Source organism: Rhinoraja longicauda, chromosome 34 (genome assembly GCF_053455715.1).
Source record: "Rhinoraja longicauda isolate Sanriku21f chromosome 34, sRhiLon1.1, whole genome shotgun sequence".
Lineage (NCBI taxonomy): Eukaryota > Metazoa > Chordata > Chondrichthyes > Rajiformes > Arhynchobatidae > Rhinoraja > Rhinoraja longicauda.
Window position 1 is genome coordinate 692,491 of NC_135986.1, and position 15,428 is coordinate 707,918.

At 49.7% G+C, this 15,428-nt stretch overlaps 1 protein-coding gene across 1 annotated transcript in view; it reads left to right on the forward strand.

Moving 5' to 3' along the window:
• The first annotated feature begins 5,163 nt into the window (after nt 1-5,163).
• The window catches only part of dnah2 (dynein, axonemal, heavy chain 2), a 154,363-nt gene continuing 144,098 nt past the window's right edge, over nt 5,164-15,428 (forward strand). Inside the window, exons 1-5 of the mRNA XM_078427651.1 lie at nt 5,164-5,174; nt 5,952-6,180; nt 8,037-8,147; nt 8,972-9,210; nt 10,339-10,530. Of these exons, the coding sequence (XP_078283777.1) occupies nt 5,967-6,180; nt 8,037-8,147; nt 8,972-9,210; nt 10,339-10,530 (756 nt within the window). The 5' untranslated portion in view covers nt 5,164-5,174; nt 5,952-5,966. The remainder of the gene's footprint in view (nt 5,175-5,951; nt 6,181-8,036; nt 8,148-8,971; nt 9,211-10,338; nt 10,531-15,428) is intronic.

A 15,428-nucleotide genomic window follows, 5' to 3' on the forward strand; every position in this document is an offset into this window, starting at 1 on the left:
CTGGGATAAACCCGGGGAATAGTGGGGATAAACCCGGGGAAACGAGATAAACCCGGGGAAAAGCGGGGATAAACCCGGGGAAAAGCGGGGATAAACCCGGGGAAAAGCAGGAATAAACCCCGGGATAAGCCTGGGGAACAGCACGATAAACCTCCGATAGATAGATCTAAAGCAGGATAAACCCGGGGAAAAGCGGGATAAACACTGGGATGAATGTTGGGAAATTCACTGGTGAAAACTCAGGATAAACCTCAGGCAATTCAGGATAAACCAACTTGGGTTAAACCTGGGGTCAACCCGTGATAAATGGGGGTAAATTTAAGAATTTTAAGAAACAGTTAGACAGGACAGGTTTGGAGGGATATGGACCAAACGTGGGCAGGTGGGACTAGTGTAGATGGGGCTTGTTGGCCGGCTTGTGCGAGTTGGGTCGAAGGGCCTGTTTCCACACTATCACTCTAGGCAGGAATAATAACTGACACCAAGCCACAGATAAAAAATCAGGGATAAAGACGGCAATCAATCTGCAATACATCAGGACATCGTCGATAAAACCGGGATAAAATGGGCTAAACCTGGAATAAGCAGAGGTGCCAAACTTGGGATAAAATAGGTATAAATGCTTGAAACTGGATAATTGAGGAAAAGTTGTAACAATCCAGGGTAAAAAAGTGGGATAAATGAATAAAACCAGGGTCAAGAGTCAAGAGTGCTTTATTGTCATATATCCCAGGTAAAACAATGAAATTCTTACTTGCTGCAGCAAAACAGAACATGTAAACATAGTACAGTGTAAATAATAATAATAACTAGACCAAGTGGACCCGTTAGGCCCATTCCTCATAGAGGGGGACAGGGAAGGGGAGAGGGTGCCAGTGACCTCGGCCCCATGGCGCCAGCCCTGCAGTCAGAGCAGGCTGTGGACCCAAAGCCTCTCCTGTATTGGTGTAGGACCCTCACCCCCTCCATTCAACCCCCTTATCTCTCCCTCCGCACCCCCATTCACACATTCCATCCTCCCACCCCACCCCCATTCCACTTCCCCTCCCCCTCCCCCACCCCCACCCTCACTCCCCCCCACGCCCGCTCCCACTCCCCTACCCCCACTCCCTTCCCCCCTACTCCCCTCCTCCACTCCCCCACCCCTATTAGCCCCCACCCCTTACCCCCCTCTCGTCCCTCAACCAGTCATCAGTCAGACCCCCACATCGCCGTCCCCTGCAAGAGATTAATATATATTGAAAGATAGACAATATAACATTTAATATTCTTACATTATTATATTTGAAGTGTTATAATTGTTATATTATTATTATTATTATTATCCTGTGTGTGTGTGTGTGCGCGCGGTGGGGTTACAGTCCAGTGATTGTCCGGTGCGCTGTGGAGGGGGGGGGGAAGAGATCTGGGACTATACCTCCTGGCGGGCAGCTCGGCGGTGGGAGGTGAGCACAAGGCGCGGAGTGGGAGGAAGAGGAGAAGAAAGAGAGCAGCCGCCAATTTTGTTGGAGTGGTCGAAGCGGGCGCTGGAGGAGAGGCGGGAGGAGGAGAAGAAGCTGCCCGCCGGGGGTTGTGGTCCGGTGACGCTCTGGGGTATTGGACCCTGGCGGGGGCGGGCACTCGATGACGCCATCGGTTGAAGCGGGCGCTGGAGGAGACGGAGGTGAACGATGAGACGATGGGGACAACGACCATCTGCTTCCTGCTTGGAATCTCCCCCAGGGCCGGGTGCGGACGAGGGAGGAGAGGAAAGGGGAGAGGGAGCGACTCACCCCGTGAGGCCATCTTGGTGGCCAGCAGCAGGAGAGCGGCTGTCCTGCCAATTATTCTTAATTGTTAACTGTATGTTTGTGTTGTCATTTGTGAGTGGAGCACCAAGGCACATTCCTTGTATATGCACATACTTGGCCAATAAACTTATTCATTCATTTATTCATTCTAAAGTTACGTCCTTTTATTCTGAGGCTGTGGCTTCTGATCTTACACTCATCCACTACTGGAAACAGACTTGTGAGATTTATCACAACTGTAAATCCCCCACCGCTCCCCTCCCCCAAGGTGTCCCCCAAGGCTCAGTCCTTGGCCCCCTCCTCTTCATCCTCTACCTGTTCCCCCTTGGTCAATTAATCCGCCGTCATGGTCTCAACTTCCACTGCTTCGCCGATGATATCCAGCTCCTCATCTCCACCAAGTCAATCTCCCCCACCACACACTCTACACTGACAAACTGCATCACTGAAATAAAATCTTGGCTTCAATCAAATTTCCTCAAACTCAATTGCAACAAATCTGAAATCATCATCATTGGTCCAAAAACGCTCACCAAATCCACCCAAAACTTCATCCTCAACATTGATGGTCTCCCAGTATCCACCTCACCTCACATCCGGAATCTTGGAATCATCTTTGATCAAGCCCTCTCCTTCGACAAACACATCAAACACATCACAAAGACAGCCTTCTTCCACCTCAAAAACATTGCCCGTCTCCGTCCATCCCTCTCCTCCACAGCTGCAGAAACCCTCATCCACGCCTTCATCACCTCCCGTCTGGACTACTGCAACAGCCTCCTCTATGGCGCACCCTCAAAAATCATCAGTAAACTTCAATACATTCAAAACTCCGCTGCCCGTCTACTCACCCACACCCCGATCCGTGACCATATCACCCCCGTCCTTTATAAACTCCACTGGCTCCCCATCCCCCAGAGAATCCAGTACAAAATCCTCCTCATAACCTACAAAGCCCTCCATAACCTGGCCCCATCCTACCTGACCGACCTCCTCCACAGGCACACTCCCACCTGCACGCTCCGATCTGCTGCTGCCAATCTCCTATCCCCCCACATCCGGACCAAACTCAGATCCTGGGGGGACAGGGCTTTCTCCATTGCTGCTCCCACCCTATGGAACTCACTACCCCAAAACGTTAGAGACTCCTCCACACTCACCACATTCAAAACATCGCTGAAGTCTCACCTGTTCAGTACTGCCTTCAACCACTGAAGGTCACCTCACCTTCTGTCTCCTTTCTCTGTTCGTTTATTTATTTACTTATTTATCTATTTATTCATTTCCCTATGTTCTCTAAATCTCTGTAAAGCGTCTTTGAGTATATGAAAAGCGCTATATAAATAAAATACATTATTATTATTATTATGATGACTTGTGAGATGACCACCTTGTGAGGGGGAATTATGGACTCGTCCATACAGGGACTAGCCTGCACACTAATCTTGTCCCGTTTTTGTCTTGGAGGAAGAAAGTGGAGCAAGCATGGATGACTTCACCAGTCATTCACAGTTCGCCAGCTCAGCTGGTAGCCTGAGGTCTTCTGCGATATCTATAAGGTCACCAGATCTGTTTGGCACAGAGCACACCTTAACACCCGGGGGAAAGGAGAGCAGTCTGCTTTCAGGTAGGGAATGTTCAGCCCTGGAGCTAAGCTCCTTGATGGCTACTGGTGCTCTGTATATTTTCACTGATGTCTTATAACTTGTTTTGTCTGATATTTCTCCCAAGCTGACACCAGAGAAACTTTGAGCGTAGATGTGCAAAACCATATGAATGACCCATACCTGGTAAGACTGGCCTTTCCTATTTGCGGTTGTCCAATAAATGTGCGGCACGGTGACGCAGCGGGTAGAGCCGCTGCCTCTCAGCGCCAGAGACCCTGGCTCAATCCTGACCTCGGGTGCTGTTCGTGTGTGGAGTTTGCATGTTCTCCCCGTGACCTGTGTGGGTTTTCTCCGGGATCTCCGGTTTCCTCCCACACTCCAAAGTCCTACAAGTTTGTAGATTAATTGGCTTGGTACAATTGTAATCCCTAGTGTGTGCAGGATATTGTTAGTGTGCGGGGTTTGCTGGACTCGGTGGGCCATAGGCCTGTTTCCGTGGTGTATCCTGAAACTAAACTAAAATAAACGTCTAAATAGACACAAAATGCTGGAGTAACTCAACGGGACAGGCAGCGTCTCTGGAAAGAAGGAATTTGTGACGTTTCGGGTCAAGACCCTTCTTCAGACCAGAGTCAGACTATAGCCTGAGCCTCTGAGTTTCTTCAGTATACAGCTGTCACAGAAAAGGGAAATGAGAGATATAGATGGTGATGTAGAGAGATATCGAACAAATGAAAGAAATGCAAAAAAGTTACAAAAATAACAAAGGTAGCAGGCCATTATTAGCTGTTTACTAGGTGAGGATGAAATCCTGGTGTGACTTGGATGGGGGAGGGATGGGGAGAGAGGGAATGCAGGGGTTACTTGAAGTTAGAGAAATCAATATTCTTACTGAAGGTAGACACAAAATGCTGGAGTAACTCAGTGGGTCAGACAGCATCTGTGGAGAGAAGGAATGGGTGACATTTTGGGTCGAGACCCTTCTTCAGCAATATTGTGCCGAGACCATCACTTACCTACCTGCACATAACCCACATCCTTCCACTCCCTGCATATCCATGTGCCTATCTAAAAGTGATTTAAATGCCAGTATCTGCTTCAACCTCCACCCGAGCAGCTTGTTCCAGCAACCCACTATGCCTCTGTGTAAAAAAAACTTGCCCCGCACATATCCTTTAAACTTTGCCCCCGTTACCTTAAAGCTGTGCCCTCTAGTATTTGAAGGTAGACACAAAATGTTGGAGTAACTCAGCGGGTCAGGCAACATCGCTGGAGAGCAGGAATGGGTGACGTTTCGGGTCAATACCCTTCTTCAGACTGATGTCAGGGGAGGGGGCGGGACAAAAGTCTGAAGAGGGGTCTCGACCTGATACATCACCCATTCCTTCTCTCCAGAGATGCCGCCTGACCCGCTGAGTTACTCCAGCATTTTGTGTCTACCTTCTATTTAAACTAGCATCTGCAGTTTTCTTTCCTACTCAATATTGATATCCCTGGGCTGTAAGCTGCCCAAGCAAAATCTCTCCAGAGATGCTGTCTGACCCTATGAGTTACTCCAACATTTTGTGTCTATCTTTAACTACCCTCACGATGCTATCGATTGCAGAATGACCTGATCAAAAGTCGTGTGACTTTGGAGAACTTCCAGCCCGACATGTGGACCCCAGATCACGAAAAACAGATGAGCGACTTTATTTATGATGGGACCCTGAGGATTCTGACTGTGTACATGGATCAGTACGCTGGGCTACAGGTGATCACTGGCACGGCCCCACAGGTATGCTTCATTGCTCAATGATTCTAGCAGGCACAGGCACAAGCACAAGATGATTAAAGTCATGCAGCACAGAAACTAACCCTTCGGCCCAACCCATCCATGCTCTCTCAGGAATACATGGGAAGCCACGATGAGTTGTTCCACCATTCATTCATCAGGACCAGTTCCCAATGATAATTCCAGTTTATTTTGGTTATTATTGTCAGGTGTACCGAGGCACATTGAAAAGCTTTTGTTCTGTGCCATCCTGTCAAAGAAAAGACGATACACGAATACAATCAAGCCATCCACAGTGTAGATAGAAAGGATAAAGGGTACAACATTTAGTGCATTTAGTGCAAAGATAAAACATTGAAGTCCGATAAAGTCTGACTAAAAATAGTTCAAAGGTCTCCAATGAGGTAGAGGATTCTGTAACCCTTTGCCTTGTTGAACAAGGATCTATCCGTTTCACTTTTTAAAAGCGCCAATTGACGCCTGGGTCTCAAGCTTTTTTTGAGAAGATGGTGGGTGTATGGAACGAGCTGCCAGAGGATGCCGTTGAGGCAGGGACTATCCCAACGTTTAAGAAACAGACAGGTGCATAGATAGGACAGGTTTGGAGGGATATGCACCAAGCGCTGGGTGGTGGGATTAGTGTAGCTGGGACATGTTGGCCGGTGTGGGCACGTTGGGCCGGAGGGCCTGTTGCCACACTGTGTCACTCTATGACTCTGCCTCCACAAACCAATGCTACCTCCCTGTGGTCAGTGACAACCGTACGTATTTCCCTTCCAGGGCACAGAATACCTTATGTACTTCATCCGCAAGGAGCAAGCGGAGATTACCCGGGATAACTTCACACATGTGGTGCAGTTTGGCACCATCCGGCATGGACACCTGGAGAGCCTGCTGAGGCACATGCAGGGCATCTTCGCTGCACAGTTTTTTGAGAACCGACGGTGGCCCGAAGGCATCAAGAACAACTTTTCCGCGCACTTGCACAAATTCCTGGCCAGCCTCACAGGTACCTGAATAGTGGACGCTGTCCAGACCATCACACAAAACCCATTGACTCCATCTACACCTCACGCTGCCTCGGCAAGGCTAGCCTCACAGGTACCTGAATAGTGGATGCTGCCCAGACCATCACACAAAACCCATTGACTCCATCTACACCTCACGCTGCCTTGGCAAGGCCAGCGGTATAATCAAGGATGAGTTGCAACCTGACTGCTCCCTCTTCTCCCCTCTCCCATCAAGCAAAAGGTACAGAAGTGTGAAAACGCACACCTCCAGATTCATAGACAGTTTCTTCCCGGATGTTATCAGGCAACTGAATCATCCTATCACCAACTAGAGAGCGGTCCTGACCTATCTACCTCATTGGAGACCTTTGGACTATCTTTAATCGGATTCTCCTGTACTTTTCTTATACTCTCCTGTACTTTACCTTGCACTAACCATTATTCCCTTTATCCTGTATCTGTACACTGGACGGCTCCATTGTAATCATGTATAATCTTTTCACTGACTGGATAGCACACAACAAAAAGCTTTCTCCTGTACCTCGGTACACGTGACAATAAACTAAACAGTAACAGTCTGAAGAAGGATCTCGACCCGAAACGTTCCCATTCCTTCTCTCTAGAGGTGCTGCCTGTCCCGCTGAGTTACTCCAGCATTTTGTGTCTACCTTTGATTTAAACCAGCAGCTGCATTTCTTTCCTACACAAACTGTAACTGCGACAGACACAAAATGCTGGAGTAACTCAGCGGGACAGGCAGCATCTCTGGAGAGAAGGAATGGGTGATGTTTTGGGTCGAGACCCTTCTTCTGACTAGTCTGTACTGCCCCCCCCCCCCCCCCCCCCCCCACAGTGCAGCACTTCATCAGCATTGCACTCCCTGAGTAATGCTGGATGAAAGATAGAGAATGGAAACAGGCTCTTCGGCCCACCATGTCCACACCAACCATCGATCACCCATTTACACCAGCCCTATGTTTTCCCACTTTCTTATCCACTCTCGACACACCAGTAGGCAACTTTACAGAGACCAATGAACCTTCAAACCCACTCTTCTGTGGGGTGTGGGAGGAAACCAGAGCAGCCGGAAGAATCACAAGCAGAATAAACCAAGTTATTTTTCGAGATACAGCGCGGAAACAGGCCCTTTGGCCCACCGAGGCTGCAACGACCAGCGATCCCCGCACATTAAAACAAGCCTACACGCACTAGGGACAATTTACACTTACACTAAATATACAAACCCAATCCAATTAACATACAAACCTGCACGTCTTTAGAGTGTAGGAGGAAACCGAAGATCTCGGAGAAAACACACGCAGTCACGGGGGGAACGTACAAACTCCGTACAGACAGCACCCATAGTCGGGATCGAACCCGGATCTCCGGCGCTGCAAGTGCTGTAAGGCAGCAACTTTACCGCTGCACCACCTTGCTACTGGGCGTTTCTGTAGAAGGGTCCCAACACAAAACGTCATCTGTTCATTCCCCCCACAGATGCTGCCTGACTCGCTGAGTTGCTCCAGCACTTTGTTTCTCTCTGGGTTATTGGATTGAACGCTTGGATTCAAAGCCCAAGGTAGCAGCTGGAGAATTTAAATAAATCTGCAATAAAATATTGGCGTCAGTAAAGGTGACTATGAATCTAATGAATTGTTGTAAAAACCCATCTGGTTTCAGTGAGAAGCAAATCTGCCTCACTTATCCAGTCTGGCGTAAAAGCTAGATCCCTAGCGACAGGGCTAACTCTGAACCCAAGAGCAAAGACTGCAGGGAATGCTGCAAGTAGCCAGCAAAGTTAATGGTGCAGGTCGACGACTTGTTGTCATTACCGTTATTCTAATTCTCTCCGCAGATGCTCGGTACAAGTTGGACGGCCACACTGTCCTTTACATCCCACAGGAAAGCGTGAAGTTGACACCAGAGCAAGGAGCAAAGGACAAGGAGCTCCTCCAGAGACTGGAGAGTGAGTTGTGCTTTACACGCACCCACACGGGCGGCACGGTGGCACAGCGGTGGAGTTGAGTTTAGAGATACAGCGTGGAAACAGGCCCTTCAGTCCACCGATTCGGCACCGACTGGCGATCCCCGCACATTAACACTATCCTACACACACGAGGAACAATTTACATTTATACCAAGCCAATTTACCTACAAACCTGTACGTCTTTGGAGTGTGGGAGGAAACCGAAGATCTCGGAGAAAACCCACGGGGGGAACTTACAAACTCCGTACAGACAGCACCCGTAGTCGGGATGGAACCCGGGTCTCCGGCGCTGCAAGTGCTGTAAGGCAGCAACTCTACCTCTGCGCCACCGTGCCGCACTTTTGCTGCCTTACATTTGCTGCCTTACAGCATTTGTATTCCCTGGAATTTAGAAGGATGAGAGGGAATCTTATGGAAACATATCAAATTATTAAGGGATTGGACAGGCAAGATGCAGGTAAAATGTTCCCCATGTTGGGGGAGTCCAGAACCAGGGGACACAGTTTAAGAATAAGGGGTAGGCCATTTAGGACTGAGATGAGGATTTTTTTTTTCATCCAGAGTTGTGGAATTCTCTGCCACAGAAGGCAGTGGAGGCCAATTCACTGGATGTTTCAAGAGAGAGTTAGATTTAGCTCTTTGGGCTAAAGGAATCAAGGGATATGGGGAGAAAGCAGGAACGGGGTTCTGATTTAGGATGATCAGCCATGATCATATTGAATGGCGGTGCTGACTCGAAGGGCCGAAAGGCCTACCCCTGCACCTATTTTCTATGTTTCTAACCCCTCAAGTTCAATTTCCAGCTGCTGTTGTCCACTGGACTCGTCAGATTAAAGATGTGCTCAGCGCTCAGGAGACTATCGATACTGGGGAGATCCTCGGGCCGCTGGAGGAGATTGAGTTCTGGCGGAACCGCTGTGATGACCTGTCGGGCATTGGTTTCCAGCTCGATAAACCTGGGGTCAAACACATCCAGGCCATCCTGGAGCTCTCCAAATCCTCCTACATTGGTCCCTTCCTCAAACTTGCCAAGCTAATCCAGGTATGTTCATAAGCCCATAAGTGATAGGAGCAGAATTAGGCCATTCAGCCCATCGAGTCTACTCTGCCATTCCTTCATGGCTGATCTATCTCTCCCTCCTAACCCCATTCTCCTACCTTCTCCCCGTAACCCCTGACACCCATACTAATCAAGAATCTGTCTATCTCTGCCTTAAAAATATTCATTGACATGGCCTCCACAGCCTTTTGTGGCAATGAATTCCACAGATTCACCACCCTCTGACTATTGAAATTCCTCCTCATCTTCCTAAAGGAACGTCCTTTAATTCTGATGCTGTGACCTCTGGTCCTAGTCTCTCACACACATGGAAACATCCTCTCCACATCCACTCTATCCAGGCCTTTCACGATTTGGTAAGTTTCAATGAGGTCCAGTATTTTAACATATCTATTCCTGGGATCATTCTCGTAAACCTTCTCTGGACTATCTCCAGCGCCAGCACATCCTTCCTCAGATATTGGGCCCAATACGTCAAGCAATTGTGACGTTAACATTGTTAGGGTAAATTCTCCCTTGCTATCAGTTCCCCACACTGAGTGGCGATTTCTGAGGTTTCTAACCTAATAAGGTCAAAAGCGATAGGAACAGAATTATGCCATTTGGCCCATCAAGTCTGCTCCGCCATTCAATCATGGCTGATCTATCTCCCCCTCCGAACCCCATTCTCCTGCCTTCTCCCCATAACCTCCGACAACCGTACTAATCAAGTCTCTCCATGAGGCAGTGATGTGTTGATTGTCATTGATGCCACTGGGAAATGGACAAATCACTTTTTGGGTCGGGCCCCTTCTTCAGAGTTCCTCCAACAGATTCCAGCATCTGTTGTTCCTCATGCCTTTGAAAGAATTTGCTTTTCCAACTACTTTCCTCATGAAGAAACAAAGAGCCGTCTGACAGTCTGAAGAAAGGTCCCGACCTGAAACATCAACTGTCCCTTTCTCCGGAGATGTGGCCTGACCCGCTGAGCTGCTCCAGTATTTTGTGTCAACCTTTCTCGTGATCTTGTCTCTGCCTTCTCTTGTATTGGGAAATTGGACCAGCCTACTGCTGTGTGTGTGGGTGAGGTTTGAAGTGCTCGACTCTCTCCATTTTGTGCTTTGTGTTCAGGATGGACGTGCTCAGGCCCAGTCCAACCTCAGCTTCCTGGCCATTCTCAACGTCCCCTGCCAGGAGCTCACCACACTCAAGGTCAAAGACATTCCCCCCAAGCTGCCTCACATCCTAAACCTCGTCCGAGTCATCTGGATCAACTCCAAGTTCTACAACACCCGGGACCGTATCACTGCACTCTTCCGCAAGGTGAGTCAAACCGCGGTGGCCCCATGGTCGCCCACAGCTCAGCGGCTCGGCGCTCGGTCCTCATGTAGCTTGTGTGTTCAAGCTCCCATTCCAGAGATGAGGACAAATCCATGGTAGCAGCCCTGGGGAAGCACTGCACTGATGGTGGGTAGTACAGAGAGTCGCACAATTAGTGGGGCGGTAAGAAAAGGTGGCACACTTGGTGGGGCAATATACAGGGTTGCACATTTGGTGGGGCTGCATGGAGGGAGAGTCACTGTGGGTGGGGCAGTAGAGCGTGGCTCTGTTTGTCTGAGGGGCAGTACAGAGGGTGGCATTGTTTGGGTGGGGCAGTGCAGAGGGTGGCACTGTTTGTGGATGAGGCAGTGAGAGGGTGGCACTGCGTGGGTAGGGGAGTAGAGAGGGAGACACTGGGTGGGGGAGTAGAGAGGGTGGCGCTGTTTATGGGTGGTGGAATAGAGAGGGTGGCACTGTTTGTGGGTGGGGCAGTGAGAGGGTGGCATAGTTTGGGTGGGGCCGTGAGAGGGTGGCACTGTTTGGGTGGGGCAGTGCAGAGGGTGGCACTGTTTGTGGATGAGGCAGTGAGAGGGTGGCACTGTGTGGGTAGGGGAGTAGAGAGGGAGACACTGTGGGTGGGGGAGTAGAGAGGGTGGCACTGTTTGTGGGTGGTGGAATAGAGAGGGTGGCACTGTTTGTGGGTGGGGCAGTGAGAGGGTGGCATAGTTTGGGTGGGGCAGTGAGAGGGTGGCACTGTTTGTGGGTGGTGGAATAGAGAGGGTGGCACTGTTTGTGGGTGGGGCAGTGAGAGGGTGGCACTGTGTGGGTAGGGGAGTAGAGAGGGAGACACTGTGGGTAGGGGAGTAGAGAGGGTGGCACTGTTTGTGGGTGGTGGAATAGAGAGGGTGGCACTGTTTGTGGGTGGGGCAGTGAGAGGGTGGCACTGTTTGGGTGGGGCAGTGAGAGGGTGGCACTGTTTGTGGATGAAGCAGTGAGAGGGTGGCATTGTTTGGGTGGGGCAGTGAGAGGGTGGCACTGTTTGTGGATGAGGCAGTGAGAGGGTGGCACTGTTTTTGGATGAGGCAGTGAGAGGGTGGCATTGTTTGGGTGGGGCAGTGAGAGGGTGGCACTGTTTGTAGGTGGTGGAATAGAGAGGGTGACACTGAGTGGTTGGGGCAGTACCAAAGATACTAGAGGAGCAAGATGAACCACTCTTTTGAAATTGCCTGTACTGAAGTGTAGTACGCAAAAGAGCGTAACGTCTGCCATTTTAGTAGGCAAAACCCGCCATTCGCTATGCCTCTTGTAGTGTAATCAGTGTTTTAGGGGAACAGTATGTGTGATGATACCATAAAAATTCAGAATATATCTCATCTATCAATTCACAGATTTTTGTTATTTTTCTTTTTAAATGTTTCTGCAATTTTCTGCCTACTAAAATGCCGCCATACTACGGTTTTTAGGGTTGAGTGGTCTATCTTGCTGTGCTCTATTATCTTTGGGCAGTACAGAGGGCAGCACAGCTGGTGGGCAATACAGAGGGTGGCATTATTTATGGGGCACTGCAGGATTTTGCGCTGTTAGTGGGGCTGTACGGAGGAAGAGTCACTATGGTGGGGCAATACCAAGGGTGGCATTATTTGTGGGTGGGACTGTGCAGAGGGTGCCACTGTTCGTGGGTGGGGCATTGTTTGTGGGTGCGACAGTCAGTACAGAGGGAGAGTCATTGTTAGTGGGGCCACACAGAGTTGCATTGTGCATTGGGCAGTACAGCGAGTCTGTTACTTGGAAGAGTACCAATGAACGTGTGCTGCAATGTCAGAGGGGTAACATTAAGGGATAGTCCTGAGGGAGATCCAGGGTTGAGGTTCACGTTCACCAGTTATAACAGTAGAATTCGGCCATTCGTCCCATCGAGTCTACTCCGACATTCAATCATGGCTGATTTCTGCCTCCTAATCCCATTTTCCTGCCTATCTCTGCCTTAAAAATATCCACTGACGGTCTCCACGTTGCCCTCTGTGTCAATGAGTTCCACAGATCAACTACCCTGTGACTGAGTGAACGCCGCACTGAGGGAGCTCAAGACTGAGGGAACTTCAGAGCTGAGGGAGCTCCAGACTGAGGGAGCGCTGAACCAAGGGTGCTTCAGAACTGGGGGGTATTCAGGGTTGAGAGAACACTGCACGGAGGGAGCGTTGGACAGGGAACCTCAGACTGAGGGAGCGTTGAACCAAGGGGGCTTCAGAACTGGGGGGTATTCAGGGTTGAGGGAACACTGCACGGAGGGAGCGTTGGACTGAGGGAACTTCAGACTGAGGGAGCGCCGCACTGACAGGTTCACTAGGTTAATTCCCGGAATGGCGGGACTGTCGTATGTTGAAAGACTGGAGCGACTAGGCTTGTATACACTGGAATTTAGAAGGATGAGAGGAGATCTTATCGAAACGTATAAGATTATTAAGGGGTTGGACACGTTAGAGGCAGGAAACATGTTCCCAATGTTGGGGGAGTCCAGAACAAGGGGCCACAGTTTAAGAATAAGGGGTAGGCCATTTAGAACTGAGATGAGGAAAAACTTTTTCAGTCAGAGAGTTGTGAATCTGTGGAATTCTCTGCCTCAGAAGGCAGTGGAGGCCAATTCTCTGGATGCATTCAAGAGAGAGCTGGATAGAGCTCTTAAGGATAGCGGAGTCAGGGGGTATGGGGAGAAGGCAGGAACGGGGTACTGATTGAGAATGATCAGCCATGATCACATTGAATGGCGATGCTGGCTCGAAGGGCCGAATGGCCTCCTCCTGCACCTATTGTCTATTGACAGAGGTCCAGACTGAGGAAGTGCTGTGTTGTCAGGGTGGCACGAATGAGGGACGAGGCCACTGTTGCTGCCATTGTTTTGAAAAGAGTCTTCCACCAGTCTACTTGTCCTAATGAACATCATTGCACGTTAAAGATTAAGTCGTTTATCAAACTACTTCTTGTGGGAATATGTTGGTTGCAAGTTACAAGAAGTACAACTAGGGTTGCCAACTGTCCTGTTTTAGCCGGGACATCCTGTATTTTGGGCTAAATTAGTTTGTCCCGTACGGGACCGCCCTTGTCCCGTATTAGTAGGGTTGGCATCTTCCTCACTCCAAAATAAGGGACAGAGGGTGACGTCACCGCCCCGCGCCCCACCTGACCTCACCCAGCCAGCGGCCACGTGCTCCCACTCCACCAATAGCGGAGCAGGAGCATGTGGCCACTGGCTAGGTGAGGTTACATGGGGCGTGGGGCGGTGAAGTTACCTTGTCCCGAATGTGGGAGTGAGGAAGTTGGCAACCCTAAGTTCAAGTTACAACTGAAGGAAGTACTTCAGTGATTATTAGGACCTTTCTGACATCTAGTGGTGAAGAAGGGCGCTACATAAATGCAAGTCCTTTTTTTGTCCATGCATGACTGACTGGAGTAGTTCACCTACTGAAAGGAGGCAGTCAGGCACACTAGGATTCTAACTTAAAGGCGATCAGGCTTAATCCCGAGGTCCAAACTTATGGCTGCCTTTGTACCGATTACTATTGCAATGATATTTCCATTACAACATCATGGGCAGGTACAGAGGATTGACTTAGGCCAATAGATACTTGTGTAGGAAAGAACCACAGATGTTGGTTTACACCGAAGATAGACACAAAATGCTGGAGTAACTCAGTGGGACAGGCAGCATCACTGGAGAGAAGGAATGGGTGACGTTTCAGGTCGAGACCCTTCTCCAGACTGAAGAAAGGTCGGAAGCATCACCCATTCCATCTCTCCTGAGATGCTGCCTGTCCCGCTGAGTTACTCCAACATTTTGTGTCTATGAATGAGTTTTGTTGTTGAGTGACTGCGGCAGTTCACCATCAGTCACCGTGAGCAAGCCAGTGTGTTTTACCCTTCTGCCTTCTGCCCCCTCTCCAGCTGAGTAATGAGATCATTCACCTGTGCTCGCTAGAGATCTCGTTGGACAAGATTTTTGAAGGCTTCACTAATTCGAGCAAGGCCACCCTGCATGACTGCATCGAGTGCTGCCATGTGTGGAAGAGGCACTTTGTTCATGCTGCCACTGTCCACAGCAGGTGAGTCCCCCTCGCCTTCCAACCCCTCTCAGAGACGCGGCCCCTTCTCACGGGGCTGGCACACCTCTGAACAAGTCTGAATAGCGTGCGGTGCAGCTAGTAGAAGGGGTGAGAGGGAAAGATAGATCATTGGCGGTCACTGGAAGCGAGTATGACTGTCCTCTCCATAGCGTTGGACGCCTGTGCATGACTTTGTTTAACGTGGGGAGACTGATGCACATACAGCCACCACATGGTTTTTGACAGATCTGGGTCAGGATCCAGTGGCATGGAGTCCAAGACGACCGGGGACCCTTTTCTGCTGCAGCCTTCATCTGCCTTCCCAGCCATTGTGACGCTCCACTAAAGTCAGTCATCATCCTCCGCCTGTTCCACCGTTGAGGTCTTGGTTGGATCGCTCTTTGTCAGGGACCTCCCCCCGACCTTACCGCTATGGGTGGCCCCACCAGGAACGTAGCTCCAGAAGGCATTGCTCTCAGGATCTCAGGACCACACAAGCTTCTCCACCACGACACGGTGACAATCCACAGAATAGAAAGATAGATCAGCCATGACTGAATGGCGGAGTACACTTGATGGGCCAAATGGCCTCATTCTGCTCCTATCACTTATGAACTCATGCTGTCTCATTGCACACGAGATCCGGGTTCAATCCTGACCTCAGGTGCAATCTGTACGGAATTTGCACATTCTTCCTTGGTTTCCTCCAAGTGCTCCAGTTTCCACCTACATCCCAAAAACGTGCGGATTTGTAGGTTAATTCGCTTCTGAAAATTGCCCCGAAAATATGTAGGAAGTGGGTGG